Genomic DNA, 18,159 nt, shown 5'->3' on the forward strand with positions numbered 1-18,159 from the left:
AGGGCTGTGGAGGTGGGAAGGATGGATGCATTCAAGATAGATTTTGGAGCAGAATTTAGAGGACTTGCTGATGGATCAGACTAGAAGTCAGGAAAGGGGAGACCCTCAGGCCACCTCCAGGTCTCTCGACCCAGTGGCTTTCTGGGAGTTAGTAAAAGGTCCCCCCTTTCTCCAGGTGGATGCAACACTGTGAATGCCCGTGCAAGCACCCAGCCAGTGTACCCTGCAAGACCCTGACTCAGAGGCCCCAAGGAGGAACCCCCCGGTTTCTGCTTCAGCAACTTTGGACTTGCAAAGTTTGCAGTGCCTGTGGGAATCCAAGGAGAACCATTTGGGGACAATTTCGACAGAGATTCTACCCCTGCCCCCATCTGTGTGTGAGGTTTCTCCCTTCCCTGCCCAGGCGTCAGCCCTTTCACAGTGCTCACTGCAGTGTATGAGAAGAAACACAGTTTTAAAACCCTGGAAGCTAATGGTACAACAAGACCATTTAGCACTTAAATAAATGTAAGTTCTAGAACATCCGCGGCCAAAATGAAAGTAAATAATGACAGAATGCGAGTCATGACTGCGCTTGCCTAGCATTTGCCAAGCGTATAAACAGTGTGCTCACAAATTCAGAGCGGGGACCTGGGAGTTGGGTACCAATTCATCAGCTCCCGACTCTAACACAAGAAAGGACATATTAGCAAAATCGTAATGGGAAATGTAGTTAACTAATTCTTCATTCTCTGGAGTTAACCTGAGGCTGGAATTTAAAAAGCTCATCCCCATAAGAACAGAGAGTACTTATTCTCATGTTTTTCAAATGAAATCACTTCACCGCCAGTGTCAACATGAAGCTTAATTAACCCCCTGACATTTAGGGAAAAGAAAAAACAACTGAGCATGTAAACTTAAGAGATGAACACAACCAGCCAGTCCTGTCCCCTCAGTCTCTCTCCCAGGGGCTGGTCACTTTCTTTCTTACAGAGGAGTTTTTGGTTAAAAACCCCATCTCATCTCCCGACCAGCTGCTGGCAGGGTTGATGCTCCATTCTTTTTTTTTTGAACTGTGTATAGTATGACTTTTGTCTATTTTATGGCTGCACGTCACAGCCTGTGGGATCTTAGTTCCCTGAACAGGGATCGAACCCATGCCCGCTACAGTGGAAGTGCGGAGTCCTAGCCACGGGACTGCCAGGGAATTCTCCATGCTTCACTCTTTAATTCCTCTACATTCCTATAGCTAGTATGTGGCCTGGGATGTAGTAGGTGCTCATTAAGCATCTGTTGTATGAGTAAAGGAGCATCTTTACCAAAATGCCAGTATTCACCTCAGCGCTGGGCCTCCCTGGGGCCCTGTCCAGTCAGAGGATGAACCAAAAAGGGAGCTGGGATCGGGAGATGGAAGGTTTGGTTCCAGCCTCAGACTCCACCACTCACAAGCACGTGTGAGTCATGTCCTTTGTTTTGGTTTTCCCATCTCTAAAATGGGAGAAATAGATGTTCTCCCACTTTTTAAGGTTTTGTGTATGAAGCAATGGGAAAGAAGCCTTTGGAAAGGTGTTCTTCAAGTGTGAGGTGACCCCTGCCCTGCCTTGGAGGGGAGTTCTGTGATTGACAAGGCAAATGGTGCAGGAGTGTGAACTGCAACTGACTCTGAGAAAGCTGGGCGGGTCAGCAGAGTGGATCTGGAGGTATCATTAATGACTGAAAAGTCACAGAGGAAAATGTCACCAAGGCCGTGCTCTCTGCATACAGGAGATGGAGATCAGGGCACAAACTGTAGAGCCAGCAGAAAATGTAAAATGTGAATGGCCTGTTAGAAGGCAATAGGGAATGATGGGGCCTGTAGCCAACTGGAGATTACATGTGCGCTCTGCCCAAGGCAATTGCACTGAAAGCTTTCAGACACATGCCCCATCAAACACAACATCTATGGCCTGGGGGTTGAGATTCTGAGACCCTGCACACTGTTGTCATAAGTGTGTTTTACTCTGATGCTTTGACCTCTGGGTCCTGGCTGGCACTGGAGGGACTGCCCCTCCCAGTGCTAGCTGATTCTTAGAGACAGAAAACAACTGACAGATACAGAGCTCACATCCCCAGGTCCCTTCTTTATGGGGCTCTCACACTCTGGGCCACCTGCCCTAATGACTCAGGCCCAGGTACCAGTTAGGGACAGTCCCTAAGCCCCAGAGCCCACGGAAATGATACAAACTAGCCAAACCTACCCTTTGCCCTGCCTTTTCCAAGGAAACCACAATAAAGGCTTTTGCCTACGTTTCCCCCACTCTCTCCACCTTCTGACCGACCCTGGTGATTCCCCACGTGGCCCTGCACGGTGTGACCTGCTCCTTTCTCTTAGAAACTATCCTTTCAATGATAGTCGTCTCCTGATCTGCTGGGCTCACCACACCTGAATAATAATAAAACCTACATTTTAGAACACCTGTGAACTGGAGCATGAATCGTCATGGCTGCTATACTCCCCCCATTGAATCTTGGCACCTAACACAATCCCTAGCACATTGCAGACACAATTTAAATATTAATCAATAAATGGATGGATGGACAGACATAGGGTGAAAGTGAAAAGCTGGGTAGAAGCATGGGTCTGGTTACACAGATTCCCTACACTTCTGTCTCACTTCTGCAATGGCTTTAGGAAGCTGAATTCTGTACCTGCCTCAGTTCCGCGATTGGCAGGGATGCAGGCAGCCCGGCCAGAGCAAGCTGGGGGAAGTGCTGTGAGAAGTAAGCCGTGGCTGAACATAGGCAGTTCACCCTCCCACCCGCATTCAGCTTTTCAGGCAGCTCCTAAGCCAGAGGCTTTCTTCTGGCAGACAGTCTCCCAGCTAACTCTGGCTGTTACCTTTATGTGCTTATGAAGCGCTCACCACCTCAAAGGGCCTCTGAACCCAGGGGTAAAAGGGTAAAAGCCAGAAAGAGGGTTCCCAGCCCACCTGCAGTCTCTGGGACCCGCCCAGCACAGGCTCTCAAAAGAGAGCACCAAGCAGCTCGCTCAGTTCCCTGGCACCTTGAAATTATCCTGCATCTGCGACAGTGCAGTGGGGGTGTGGGTCTGCATCCCTGCACTTTTCTGGCTAGTGAACTGCAAGTTGAGCTAGAGAACCCAGGTTGTTTTTATGCCTTCCTCTTTCAAGTGCATCAGTCTGCCCTGCTTGAAGACGGACTGAATTTCCCAGGTGACAGGGCCCTTGGGTGTCATCCTCAGCATTACTGTCTCATCCCAGGCAGAGGGAAGGCATGTCGGGGACGACCTGGGGGAGGCAGAAATCCCCCTGTCGGGGGGATCAAGCATTTGCTGTTTCTGATGAATGCTCAGTTGGGTGGTTTGGCTGGCAGCAGTGAATGGCTTCCTAAGACCATCCCTTCCCCAGGTCCGGGGTGGAAGGACAGGGGGCATTCGAACACAGTGAATGGACAAGGAGAATCCGGGGAACTGCCCAAGTGGCCGCCCTAGGAGAGGGTGGTCAGTAGGGTGACTATGCAAACTGGTTTCACCGGGAACAGAACCAGCTGGTGCCTATTATCCCAGTGTAATGATTAAGCTCACGCCCCTTCTGTCTCAAGTGTCCCGGTTTGATTGATGAATCATACAGTCATGCTCATGCAGGGAATTTTGCAAATGGGAACGTCTGACTTGGAAGGCTCTCAAGGAAGAGTCTGGTTGCTTTGTTTGTACAAACAGGAGCTTAAGGTTTGGCAAACGTGCTGGAGAAGGTCTGGCAGCAGCAGACGGCAGGAACAATGAGCAGAAGGGAACTGTGCCTGACCTTGGGCTCTGCTGGGGGTGCCTGGGCCCAGCAGGACTTCACTCACAGCCTCTTCACCCAAGAGGAGGCTCCCAAAGACAGCATTTCCTTCCTCTGGTTGAAGTCTCAAGCCCAGAGTTAAGTCTAGCAAGGGGTAGGCATCAAGAAGAAAGGGTTTCACCAAAAGGGCTGCAAGAGAAGGGAACGTCCCCCCAGCTCCATCATCAGCACGGGCCGGCGCCACCATCCCATTCAGTACCACCTTGCATCACCATGGGGACCCCGAACAGTCTCCCATTTGTCTTTCTTCCTGGTTGAGATCTTGTTTCTGTCAAAATGAACTATTTATCTTTGTTGCATGTAATGTCACGGATTATGGGCAAAACCAGAACAAACCCACGTGCAAGAAATAAGAGCCCTCTGACGATACCCACATGCAGCTCCCCAGATCTTTAGAGGCTGTGATGAATTTTCTCTTCCCAGCACTGAACTTACTCTCTAGAAGTATTTAACCCAAGAGGCACCTGACAGACAAAACCCCAGTGACCTGAGCTTGTCAGATCAATTCATTCTTGAGCTGGTTCACCAAGTGAATCTGTGGACACATGTGACCCACCCACAGAGGCAGGGCAAAGACTTTAGAGGTAAGAGGTGGCTGTACATTCAGCTGGTGGCCTCACATGACACTTAATCAAGCTGTGAAATACTCAAACTGTCCAGTGTTTTAAGGACTATCCCCCATTTGGGTGTGTGTGAGAACTAAAACTTCAAAGCTATTTGTCTTTTTATGTAAGATTAGCCATCATGCAAAACTTACTGGTCAAGCAGGTAATAAAATACACATATTCCATGGAAGCGTTTTGCACATTTCAGTCCTTGCAGAAAACAAAGAGGTTATAAACCCTGCACGGTCCTGAGAGTGAGTTCCTTCGCTTCCGAAAGCTGCCAGTCCTGCCAGTGTCTTGAGGGCTCATGTATTATAAATTCTCGAAGCTCTTTTAGCTGCAGTCTGGGCATCGGGTGGATCTTCGTCCTCTTCCTCAGTTCGCTTGTGTTTTAAGAACAAGTCAGACTTTAAGAAGCGGCTGTAGCTGTCATACTTCATAAGGTTGAAGATCTAAGGGGAAAAGGAAAAAAAATCTGAAGGGTGAGGCTAATCGTCCAATCAAATATTTATTAAATACCTGTCATGTGCTGAGGGAAATACACGCCAAACACACAAAGAAAGTTAAGTAAGTCGTGTGCTAGACAAGCTGGATTTCCTGGATGTTTGGGGTCATTATGAAATTATCTCAATGGAATATAAGAGCTTAGAGAGTCACACGAAACAAACCTATCTATATCTTCCACGGAAGTATAGGTTCGCACAGCACTGATTTATACCTTTGTATCAAGAGGTCCTTTAAGATTTTCCACTTTATTTGGGTAGATAATACAGGGATGTATTGCTCCAGGAACTTGAGATAGCAGAAGAGAAACCATTTCTGTAGAGACGACAGTGTACTAGGCCACTGTCACTGTCATATCAGACGATGTCAATATTGTTAAGACCCCCGGAAGTCTGGCATCCAAGATCTCAAACAAACCTATCATTATGCCCAGAAACAAAATGGGGCTTATTCAATGCAGGTCAGGGAAGTGAAACGGTAGTCCTGGCGAGCAGAGGCTTCGGGAACAGGCCTTAATTAAAGAAAATAGCGGTCAGCTGCGGAATGCAAACACCTGCTTACTCACACAGTTTCAGGAGTGCATCTCTGGGAGAGAAATCATTCCAAGGTACATGCTCATCAGGTGCAAGGGGAGAAACCCTGACAGATTAGAGGGCTGCCGCCTGCCTCACCCCAAGTCCTCAGAGAGCTGCCCCCTCTCTTCCCAGCATCCCCTCTCCACCCACCCCATCCTTTGCCACCACCCTCCTCCCTTGCCCTGCAAAGGGGTGGGAAGAGGAGAAGCAAAAGGGAAGCGCTTTCTGGTGGTCGAGGGATACAGTCTCTTTTGAGAAATCTCCCTCCATCTCTCTCAGACCTTTCAACCGAACTTTCAGGGCATTCTGCAGACCGAAAATCCGCCCTGCGCACCCTGGTGCCTTCACTTATTGCACCACCAATGGGCTCAACAAGTGGAAAGTTCCAGGGGTGTCTAGAATGCTGCTCACTGCCAGGCAGGGTTATCAAGTGGGTGGTAAAACGTCTTTTCAATCTGTCCTCTCTCAACAGGCACACAAACTACTTTGTAAATGAAACGTCTGATGGTGTCCAGGGACTCAGAACATCTACCTGGGGGCTGGCAAAACTGGACCTCAGCCTTGACACCTTCATTTTCCCAAGACGGCTTCAACCATGGGAGAACCGCTTAAATCATTTTGCTTTCAGCAGAGTTTGGGTTTTCTTTAAACTCTTCAGCTACTGCCTGCCCTTCCCTGGGTGTCCTTCCAGTCTTATCTCACTGCTCAGAAAGACCACGCCTCTGTAAGCTCCCACCTTGTGCCTCTCCATGGCAGCCATCTATTTTGTAGCCATCTTGTAATCCTAGACTGATTTGCTACGGTTTGGAGAAATTATTCATTAAAAAAAAAAAACACCTCCCAGAAAATACTAGAATCATAGCCAGGGGTGAGACGGGGGATGAGGAATGCCATTATCATTTCATGCAGGTGTTGCCATCCCTCACCACCTGCATTATTCGGCCCTTCCTGGCACAAGAGCCCCGAAAGGGAACTTTGAGATGCCCACCGATGCCCACCAAGTTCACAGTTTGGAACGACGCTCGAAAAGTGACTAATGAAACCAGCTTCGCGAGTGCCCCTCCTGGTCCCCAGCCCCGCACCCCATCCCGACCAGGTCCACAGCGGATGGGACCCAGCTCTGCCAGCAGGATGCGGTTCGACCCAAGTGTCTCGTCTGAGTCTCCACGTGTGGGAGTGGAACATCCTGTTTGCCTGCTGTGGCTCTTCAAAGAAGAGAAGCAAAAAGGCTGGGGCTGGAGGCACCTGGGCCAGGCCGGAGGCAGTGGGGGAGGGAGAAGGGGAGGTGGCTTCAGCCGAGCGGCTGCAGGACTCACTCGGCCTCCAGGAGATGCCAGGACACCACAGGCTCGGCTGCCCCTTTGGCACTCCTGGCATCAGCAAGCATGAGGGGAGGGGGCTGCGAGCTATTTAACAAGAGCAGACGGGTTGCTCCCTGCCGTGGGCGGGTGTGAGATGCCCGTGAAGGCCTTCAGGCTGGGGCTGCCCTCTCCACGAGCCCTCACCTGCTTCCAGGTGCAGCTCCTGGTGCTGCCGAGTCAGGGGGTGGCAGCTGAAGCCATCAGACTGGGACAGATTCGAAGAAGAAAAGGGATGCTGATTCCAAGAGTCTCATTTTCTGGGGCTGTGAGCTGCCTGGTATCTCTGCACGGAGTCTCCACTGCCACCAGCAAAGGGTCTCCTGGGCACTGGCCTAGGAGCTCATGGCAATAGGCAGCTCCCATCCCAGGGCTCCTAGTGGTTGGTGCTCAGTGAAGATGGCTTAGAGGATAGAGAATGTCCTAAAAATCTCTTTCAAGAAAGTGGACAGGACTTCCCTGGTGGCGCAGTGGTTAAGAATCTGCCTGCCAATGCAAGGGACACGGGTTCGAGCCCTGGTCTGGGAAGATCCCACATGCCGCGGAGCAACTAAGCCCGTGCACCACAACTACTGAGCCTGCGAGCCACAACTACTGAGACCGCGTGCCACAACGACTGAAGCCCACGCGCCTAGAGCCCGTGCTCCGCAACAAGAGAAACCACCGCAATGAGAAGCCCATGCACCGCAACAAAGAGTAGCCCCTGATCGCCACAACTAGAGAAAGCCCACGCTGCAAAGAAGACCCAACACAGCCAAAAATAAAATAAAAATAAATAAAAGTTTAAAAAACAAAGTGATTGATAAATTTAAAAAAAAAAAAAGAAAAGAAAAGAAAGAAAGTGGCCAAACACCAGGTACCCAGCTGCTGACCACAGCCTTCTTTATCATGGGGCAAACAGCCATGACAGAGGTCCAACAAACATTCACCCAGTGAATGAACAGACTCCACCCACCGAGCAATGACAGAGGGTTGGCAAAACAATTCAGGGTGGTACCAGCCCCACTAAGAGCACCTTCAAACCACACGCCAGGCAATGCATGGAGCATCCTCTCTAATCCTCACCAAACCCGAGGACCCCAATCACACAGGGGAAGGACGGAGGACTTGGAGATTTGGTGTTTTGCCCCAGTGGCTGGTATGTTGTCAGCTCAGCTGCCATGACAAGTACTAAGGACTGGGTGGCTTGAAAATCAAAAATTACTTTCGTCAGAGTCCTGGAGGCTGGAAGTCCAAGATCAAGGTGACGGCAGCGTTGGTTTCTCCTGGCTTGTAGGTGGCCATCTTCCCCAGGGTCATCTGGTCTCTGCTGTGTGTGTGTCTATGTCCTAATCTCCACTCCTTATAAAGACACTGGTCAGGCTGGAGTAGGGCCCACCCCAAGGACCTCATTTAACGTGAGTCACCTCTTTAAAGACCCCCATCTCCCAACACAGTCACATTCTGAGGTACTGGGGCTTAAGAGTCTGACATATGAATTTGAGGGAGACACAATTCAGCCCATAACAGTGAGTAAAAGAGGGTGCAAAAAGGATGCAGGATGCAAACTCTGGCCGTCCGGCTCTCGAGCCCACACTCCTAACCTCCAGGCTATCCTGCCACTCATGTGGCAGAGCAAGAGGCAGTCATTAAAAATGAAGATTGCATAGGAGTTTAACATGGAAAAACGTACGTGAGTGTTAAGTGACTGAACACAGAATTTTTAAAATGCACGTAAACTAAAAACAATGATCCCAAATACGTTCTTTAACGAGTGCTTGTGTGTATAAGTGGGAAATAAACATCCCCAAAGGTCAGTATAGTAGGTTGAATGGTGTGCCCCCCCAAGTTTAGGTCCACCTGGAACTTCAGAATGTGACTTTATTTGGGAATAGGGGTAGTCGAGGATCTCAAGATGACATCATCCTGGACTTAGGGTGGGCCTAAATCCAAGGAGTGTTGTCATGAGAAAAGGAGAGAACACACAGAGAGACACACACAGAGAGAGGAAGGCCACGTGAAGGCAGAGGCAGAGATTGGAGTTGGAGTGATGCAGCCACAAGCCAAGGAACACCAAGGGCTGCCAGCGGCCACCAGCAGCTGGAAGAGCTGCTGGAAGAGGCCAGGAAAGAGTCTTCCCTCCAGCCTTTAGAAGCCCTGCCGACACCTCAGTTTCAGGCTTCTGGCCTCCTGAGCTGTGAGAGAAAAAAATGTCTGTTGTTTTAAGCCACTCCGTTTACAATAATCTATTACGACAGCCCTTGGAAATGAACACAGTCAAATTATTGATTTCACCTCACTCCTGCTTGTGCACAGAAAATGAGATGGCCCTAGGGGTTCCAGAAGGTTCCACAGAACCAGGACTCTCTGATAGGGAGGACTGGCGTCACCGGGGCTGGGCTGTGATCATCCCCTGACCATGCGCCTCTAGTTGTCTGCAGGGAAGCGAAAGAAGAAGGTGGAGACCCAGGTGGGCAGGGGCCGGGCCTGCAGGCTGCTGACCAACACCCCTTGACCAACACCCCTTCGGGGAGACAGGCAGCCTGCGGAGCAGAAAACTTGTTGGCAGCTAAGTTGCATTCCCTACCTTTTTTTTGGCCATCACAGCTGTGGCCCAGCAGGTTTCAGGTTTCAGCAGCCCCACATCTGGGGGCTGGACGCCAGGACTGTAAATTGCTTAATGTCCTGACCTTGGGAGCCAACCCTCAGGCTGCTGGCGGTGGGACTCGAAGTGAAAACAGAGAAGGGGGTCTTCCTGCCAGGAGGTCTCCCCACTCAAAGTTGTTATACAAGACGCCCCGCCTTCCCCAGATCCCAGACCTTGCGACCCATTAGCATTCCCCTTTCTGCAAAGGAAAATATCCACGTGGTGCTTCAATTTGAGACTCTTCCGGGTCTGCTGCTCCAGAAAAGGACTCCCTCACAGACGCATGTTCATCCATATAGACAATGAGAAGCTTAATCAGCCTTGAGGGCCCCTCCGTGAAGGTTTCATCCCTGTCTCAAGTGCATTTCAAGCCTAAAAAATCTTTTAACCCGTCTTAGGGGACAAGGCCATTAAAGACCTAAACTAAACACGCATCCTACCTCCTCTTCAAAGCCCTCCACCATGTTATTTCAACTGGACACCAGGAGGAAAAAACATGAATCCTTTACTGCAACAGAAAATTTTATTAATGGGATTTCATATTTGCTTCAAGAACCTGGTTTAGTTTTTACATGAGAAGGACTGAAAGAACACTTAACTGTCCATGAATTGCAGTTCTAGAATGCAACTGCACACCTAGACCTCAGACATGCTTTCACACCACACGGACAGACACAAAGTGTGAAGAAAACCAGCCTCCACCTCCAGCCCTCAGGCAAGGATCAGCGGGACGCCGCAGAGGCTGCTGGGGCCAGGCACAGATGGGGACGTCCCCACCCCTGATGGAAGATCACCTCCCGCTCTGGGGATGGGGGGATGGGGGAGAAGGCCTGAGGGCAGCTGGCAGAGAGCAAGTAAGAAGATAAAGCTCAGGCCAGCCCTTGTCCCAAAGCACCAGGGAAGGCCACACAGAAGGTTCTGTCGCCTGGACAGTGCTGCTTCCTGGACAGGCCCCCCACCGAGGTGGACGCCGTGCCAGGGTGAGAGCAGAAATCCAGAAAGAGGCCGAACACGGACAGAGACAGAGACCCCTGCCCGGCGAGCAATCTGCTCGCACACCCATGGGTTTGGTGCTGTCTCACTGTCAGGGGGTGGAGGGGGGGTGATTTGTCCACTTGTTCCTGGAGTCCTTAATACTCAAATCCAAAGCTGAAATGACATGCTTTCGACGTGGGGTGAAGGCGTTTTATTTTCGCCTTTGGCCGTCAGGGAGAAAGTTCAATGCTCTCTGGCACCCGTCCCCTACCCCCTCTTCTTCCCCTAAACTCCATTTTAAAGTTGTAAAAAAAAACCCCAAAACTCAAAGTATTTCAAATGCTGTCCTTCCCTCCCCACCCTCAGAAGCCATAGGGCCATGGCAAACGCCAGGATCCAATGCTCCTTCCACTTGAATGAAAACCCACAAACCGCTATTTCTGGCTTTGCCCGTTGGAACATGTCATTCTCTGGACTGGGCTTGACCGTTGAGAGCAAAAGGCAGCTGGCACCAAGACTGAGGTGCCCAGTAAGTCCAGCTCCAGTTCCCACCACAGGCAGACTTGGACAAGCGAGGGGCTAGGAGAGGGAGTGGACTCCTAGACGACCCTGGTAGGCGTGGCAGCCCCTCCCCCCCCAACCCCTGGGTCCTCACCAGCTGGCCCAACCCTTCTTACTGAGGTCTACAAAGGAAGCACTTCTCATTTCTTGGGTTCTGGGGAAATTCAAAGAAACGACACTGCTAAAAAGGGGCCTGGTGCATGGTTCCTTTCGCTGTCAAGGATGTGGCTGGGAGTGCTGACATCTCACTGAAGTCTTTTGATATTTTTTTAAACATCAGAGGTTGAGGACTTCCTTTTCAGTGGAGAAAACCACCTCCACTCTGCCCTCCCCAGACCAGACTTAGCACCAACCCCGAAGCCTGGGTGAGGGCATCCTGGCAACACGCAAAATCTGCAGTAAGTGTAGGCACTGGGGACCCTAAGATTTATGGAAGAAGAATGAGCCCCCCTGCCCCACTCAAACCTGCAGGCTTCTGTTTCATGGTCCGAGAGAGCAATGACCTTGACCCTTCCCTCTTCTCCAATCTCCTTGCTATTCCAGGGAACCCATCATTCTACACTGTGGAATTCAAACCAGAGGCTTCAGAGCAAGAAAGTTGTGTAAATTGGCGCCCAGAAACTTGCAGGAGCAGAATTCTCTTTTAAATCTTTCATATGGCACAACCTCAAGTCACTGAGCAGATTTCAAAGTGTTCCGTTTTCAAACATTCGGGGGAGGGTCTGGAAGGCTACACAACATAAGGCGGAAAGTGAGAGGGAAGAGGCAGGAACTGGGGGATTTTAGCTTTTCATCTCCTCTTGGATTATGTGAATTTTCTTCTCTTCATCTTAACAATGCATATAGTAATTTAACAATTAAAAATAATTTTAAAAATTAACTTGTCCAGAATCCTGGGCAAGGCAGTAACAGGATGTGCTCGTGGCTAGTGCTGGCTGTGTTGGCCTTCCTCCCTGGAGTTCTAGCCACGTAGCTGAGCAGGACACATGTGTCCAGGCCACCAAGCTGACAGGGCCAGAACAGACCGGCACTGGCATTTCTTGTACATGTTAGGCTGCTGTGACTAATTTGATCCCTTCACGTCGTGGGTGACTCTCAGCGCCTTAGTGACTGATGGGAATATTCTAGAATCAGCCAGGGCTGGAGGTACAGGAGAGCACAACTGAGCAAGGGAGGCGAAGGTGGGAAAGGAGAAGAAGGTAAGAGTGTTGGCTGGTCTTTAATCGCCAAAGACCATGCCGCTGCACCAGCGCCCAGGAAAGGAAGATGCCGGCACAGACCGGAAGGAGAACAGTAAGAACAAACACAACTGCTTCCCGTGGACCATGGGCCTCAGCGTGGCAGGAGGAGTCTGGCTGAACCAGAAGCGCCGGGTTCATGCCCCGTTTCCCCTCTTCCAGCTCTGGGACCTCAGGCCAGTCAGGTCACCTTCCCCTCAAGGGAACTTTCTCTCGTAAAGTGAGGTGCCAGGTTCCACCTTCCCCAAGCCTACTTGATAGTCAGATAAGATGCACACACAAAAGCACAGTGTAAACTGTGAAGAGGTTCCGCCTTAATGTTGCCCCAGAATTCACTGAAGTGTAGAAAACTGAAAGGTGGGGACCTAGCGAGGGTAAGGCACGTGGATTCTGCTACATTTCTGAAAGTTACGTTAAGCCAGGGTTTCTCCACCTGGGCACCACTGACATTTTGGACCAGATACGTGTGTGTGTAGGGGGTCGTGGGGCGGTGGGGGGGGCTCAGGGCTGTCCTGTGCATTGCAGGGTGTTTTGACAGCAACCTGGCCTCTGCCCATTAGGTGCCAGAAGCCCCCCCCCACTCCGATCACGACAACCGAGAATGTCTGCAGACATTGCCCCATGTCCCACGACAGTTAAGAACTACTGCATTAAGACAATTTAAAGGACATGCACAGTTAACACCTGTGGAGGGCTGGCTGCACGCCAGGTGCTGCACCAAGTCAGTGTTTCACAGACATGAGTGCATTTCATCCTCACAACTGCCTTATCATAACCTGCATTTCACAAATGAGGAAACTGAGGCTCAGGGAGGGATGGCATCTTAGCCAAAGTTTCAAAGCTGCTAAATTCTAAAGTCAAAGAAAAGTCGGCTCTACGGAAACAAGGTTGTGGCCATCAGGGAGCAATTTTTTAAAATGGGGCATTGGGACTTCCCTGGTGGTGCAGTGGTTAAGAGTCCGCCTGCCAGTGCAGGGGACATGGGTTCGAGCCCTGGTCCAGGAAGATCCAACATGCCATGAAGCAACTAAGCCCGTGCGCCACAACTACTGAGCCTGCGCTTTACAGCCTGCGAGCCACAACTACCGAAGCCCACGCTCCCCAACAAGAGAAGCCACCGCAATGAGAAGCCCACGTACCACAACGAAGAGTAGCCCCCGCTCACCGCAACTAGAGAAAGCGTGTGCACAGCAATGAAGACCCAACGCAGCCAAAAATAAATAAATAAATAAATTAATTAATTAATAAAATGGGGCGTTGAAGGCTTGTGGACTGCTTTGCTGCTTGGAGAGGTAGCCGTGTTTGCCGAAAGCCCCACGTTACCGATGAGGCCACAGAAGCCACACCAGGAAACAGGACCCACCTGGGGTCAGATGGAGGCAGTCTTGGAACATGAGCTCCCACTTCCCCCTCCAGCCTTACTTAACATGCAGTGACAATGACAGTAAATCCGAGCTCAGCGTCCAGGAAGTGATGGGCAGGGAGGAGTAAGGGAGGGGGTAGGGGGTTAGGTCATCAGGGTACAAACAATGAGCCATGGTCAGGAGACTGCGGGTTCGCAGCTGAGTTTCTAGAACAGAGATGGATCTGCACCGAGTCATCTGCATTCTCCTGACTGGCTGAGGAGGGACGGGCACAGCCGGAGCTGGGGATCAGAGCCAAGGTGCCCGGCTTTCAAGAGAACCAAACCTTATGAGCCCAGCCGGCACATTCTATAAATAGTCACTGTTGAAATTAAACTGGTTGCCATGGCCTCAGGGCCTAACCCCGGCCAGTCCCTTCCAGCTTAGCTTCTTCATCTCCCTCGCTCACTCCACTGCAGGCACAGACCCAGTGGATTCCTGCCCCAGGGCCTTTGCAACTGCCATTGGCTCTCCCTGGAAGGTCCTGCCCCCAAGTCTTCTCACGCAGCTCCCCCTTGCCACTCAGATCTCAGGCATCTCTTCAAGGAGTCCTCCCTGACCACTAGACCCAAAATAGGCCCCTCTCAGTCACTCTTAACCCGTCATCTGTTTTATCTCCTTCTTAGCATTTAGTCTGTCCTCTTGGGTGGACAGGTGCTGATTTCCTCACTGCACACACAGTTCCTAGCACAGTCCCTGGTACATAGGAGGCCCTGCATCAATATTTATAGCATAAAGGAATGAAAGAAAAAACAAGTTCACACACCAGCAAACCAACCAGAACTGAACTAGACCTCCCAGGGGAGTTTTTAAGATTAAAAAGCCACTGCAGTGAAGTGCAATCCATTGAAGAAAACAGCTCTTTGTAAGATCACCTCCGCCTTCCTGCTTCCCACAACTTAAAATTGTCCAACAGCAGCCTTTGACTGTAGGCTAAAGCTCCAGGGAGATGCCCCCAGTACTACCCTCACCTCTCCTGGCTTTACCTCACATGCCGGGCACACAACTGGGCCACGTTGGCAGAGCGGGATTAAATCAAAGAACAGTCTCTAATTATGAATTTTCCAGGTAACAAAGTTTTAAGCCCCCCAACTTCTCTTAAGATATAATTTATGGGGACTTCCCTGGTGGTCCAGCTTTAAGACTCCACACTCCCAATGCAGGGGGCCAGGGTTCAATCCCTGGTCAGGGAACTAGATCCCTCAGGCCGCAATTAAAGATCCCGCACGCTGCAATGCAGATGCCACGTGCTTCAACTAAGACCTGGCGCAGCCAAATAAATAAATAAACAAACAAACAAATGAATAATTTTTTTAAAAAGATATCGTTTATGATGAAATTCTTTTTTTTTTTTTTTTTTTGCGGTACGCGGGCCTCTCACTGTTGTGGCCTCTCCTATTGCGGAGCACAGCCTCCAGATGCGCAGGCTCAGCGGCCATGGTTCACAGGCCTAGCCGCTCCGCGGCATGTGGGATCTTCCCGGACCGGGGCACGAACCCGTGACCCCTGCATCGGCAGGCGGACTCTCAACCACTGCGCCACCAGGGAAGCCCTATGATGAAATTCTTATTAAAACACCTAACACATTCTTCAGTGAACACGCTGACCACAATTTAAGTTTTGCTTTATAATCTGGGGTCATTAGGATCACTAACTGCATCACCATCCTGTAGCACAGGGATGCCCCCAGTGCGGTGTGTGGGGCTGTGAGATCCCCCACGCTCAGTGGTTCCCAATCACTGTGCTGTGGTTTTGTGTTTAGTATCATTTTTCTGCTTCCTCCCTGGTTGTCAGCCATCACTTCTTGCTGCCCCTCACTCCACAGCCTCTACCAGCGCTTCAAATGGGCTGTGAACTGAAAAACCAGAACCTGTTAGAACTGTGTGTAAACCAAGAATCAACAGGACCTGAATGAAGACCTGAGAAGCTCTCCTTTAGATGAGATTCGTGGATGTCAGGTCATCTCATCTGATGCTCAGGGAAGATCTTCCCATCCTTCTAGGCTCCAGCTGTGCCCCAAAGTCCACGCTGCCCTCTCAGCAGCCTCCAGGGCTCGGGGCACTGCCTGCCGTGGGAAGGGGCTGAGGCCCCTGGAGTTTTCCTGGTGAGCCAGTGCTGAAACAGCCAGCTCAGACAGCTCGGCGATAAAGCCAAGCGGTGCTCAACGAAGCCAAAGCCGCTGAGGAGGCTTTTAAGTTACGTGAAATCTTGTGGTTCTAAACATGCTCCCCTCAGCTTCATTCTCCTTCACTTAGGAAAGCAGGGCTCTTGTGAGGGCCTTTGGGGAGCAGAGACCCATAGACTCTGCTGAGCATACATTTTGACAGTTGCCAGCAAGGGCCCCAAGAGGCAGAGGTTTCTGAAGTGAAAGAGAACACAGAGGCCTTCGCAGGGACTCACTGTGGACTCAGCTCAGATTCCAAATACCTTCTCTCCACCCAATTATGCCCGAGGAACAGTTAGTACCTCTGTCTTCCCCTCAAATAAATGACTTTTAACAACAGGGTATAAAGTATTTTCTTTGCAGTAAGTAGTTTGAACTGCATTGTGCCACATTTGTTAGATGTGTGTGCACATTCATATTTATAGGAAAAAAATGATGGAAAGTCTAGACATTAAATGCTACCTCCACGCATAAAATTATGAATTGTTTTTATCTTTATATTTTGGTTTCCCAAGTTTCTTTTGTTGAGCATATATGATTTTTCTAGTTAGGTCAATAAAAGTTTTTCTTAATAAAAGTTATTTTTAAAATATTTTGTCACTTAAAAAAATTGTCCTTGGTCCCTTCTATTTCCTCCTTTCTGCACCAGCTAAACCTCCCACAGTCTGAATCCAACGGGGGTGCCCTGGTCACAGAGGCCTAGCTCCATTCTGAGATGTGTCGCAGGCCTAACACAAGGAGAGCTGGTGGGACAGGAGAGCTGTCCCACCGCGTGGAGAGACAGCAGCCCACCTCATTCCTTGCGGCTACCTTGCCTTCTGCGATCCCAGAAAAGGACTGTATTCGCGTGGCAATCCCTCTGCTCCAACCGGTCTCATGCGGCTTTGAGGAGCCATGAGGGGCTGCCCACGAGGGCGGGACAGCTGCACAGGCTGTGAGCGTGCGCGGAGTACAGTCTTTGAAGGCAGGCGCATCGGCCTCCAGCACGCCCTGTTCCTATGGGACTTTGTGCTAACAAACCACTTAGTCTCCTGGAACCTTGCTTTTCTCATCATCAAAATGGGAATACTACTACTCACTGGAGAGTAAATGAGATAATATATGCCAAGGGGGCACAGAAGGGCACCCCTGAAGGGTAGATATTGTTCTTATTGAGAATACCTAGAACACAGGGGCTTCAGTGCAGGTTCTCAGTCCTGGCTGCATTTCAGAGTACCCTAGGAAGTTTGTAAAAGATTCTGAGGTCCAGGTGGGGCAGATACCCCCGTGTGGCTACAGACACAAGAACTGCCTTTAACCATGCATCCCTTTCCCTCCACAAATCTATGTCCATGGCATCCCTCCCATTGGCTCAACATCACTACCTCCAGGAAGCCCTCAGCAAGTCTCCCATGCTAACTGGAGTCCCTTCAACACTCAAATTTGACTTAGAATTCATGTGGAATTTGCACTTGCCACTGTACCAACTGGAAAACCTTCTCAAGCTAATATTTGTATTTTCTACCTATTTGTTTTCTATCTGATGCTGAGCAAATGAGGCCTTCTGCATGCTGGGACATGGCTCTGGGCTCTGTGCATACTCCAGGTGATCAAAAAAATGCCAACTGTTGCCGTGGGCCAGTGGTTTTCAAAGTGTAGTCCCAGGACCTGCAGCATGAGCATCACCTGGGGACTTGTTAGGACGGCAAAGTCTCAAGCCACTTGGGAACCATCAAGTCCACTGGTTAACTCTGGGGGTGGGGCCCAGCTTCTGTTTTAACAACAGATGGCTCTAGGCTTGCTCATGTTGGAGGAATGCTGAATTAAGCTAAGAGCTGGTCTCCACTTGTGTGCCAAGTAAGGCCTTTGCTTCCCCAATAAGAACAGGGCCAGCAGAAGTTTGAAATCTGTCAGTGTTCCATGGTCCACATGTGTGCATACAACGTTTCATAAGAACAGAGCATGCTATGAATAGTCACGTCTGCAAATTCATGCCTAAAAAAATCTCTGCAATGCAACTTCACCCCTCTTGCCTATTTTACTGCTGGCATTCCTCATACGAAAATTTGCCAGAACACTAAAGTTTACCCCTTCTAGGTCCATTTTTTTTTGTTTTGTTTTTTTGTTTTGCAGTATGCGGGCCTCTCACTGTTGTGGCCTCTCCCGTGGCGGAGCACAGGCTCCGGACGCGCAGGCTCAGCGGCCATGGCTCACAGGCCCAGCCGCTCTGCGGCATGTGGGATCTTCCCGGACCGGGGCACGAACCCACGTCCCCTGCATCGGCAGGCGGACCCTCAACCACCGCACCACCAGGGAAGCCCTAGGTCCATTTTTTTAAACCTAACTTTTC

General features: G+C 50.3%; 1 protein-coding gene across 2 annotated transcripts in view; it reads right to left on the reverse strand.

Annotated features, from left to right (window-relative positions):
• Positions 1–569: 569 nt before the first annotated feature.
• The window catches only part of RGS10 (regulator of G protein signaling 10), a 40,266-nt gene continuing 22,676 nt past the window's right edge, over positions 570–18,159 (reverse strand). For both annotated transcript variants that reach the window (XM_022568622.2, XM_089898234.1), the window contains exon 5: positions 570–4,878. In XM_022568622.2, coding sequence (XP_022424330.1) covers positions 4,732–4,878 — 147 coding nt within the window. In that variant the 3' untranslated portion in view covers positions 570–4,731. The remainder of the gene's footprint in view (positions 4,879–18,159) is intronic.

This window comes from Delphinapterus leucas, chromosome 16, assembly GCF_059928025.1.
Source record: "Delphinapterus leucas isolate spDelLeu-1000000601 "Yukka" chromosome 16, BTC_Dleu_Yukka2, whole genome shotgun sequence".
In the NCBI taxonomy this organism is placed as follows: Eukaryota; Metazoa; Chordata; class Mammalia; order Artiodactyla; family Monodontidae; genus Delphinapterus; species Delphinapterus leucas.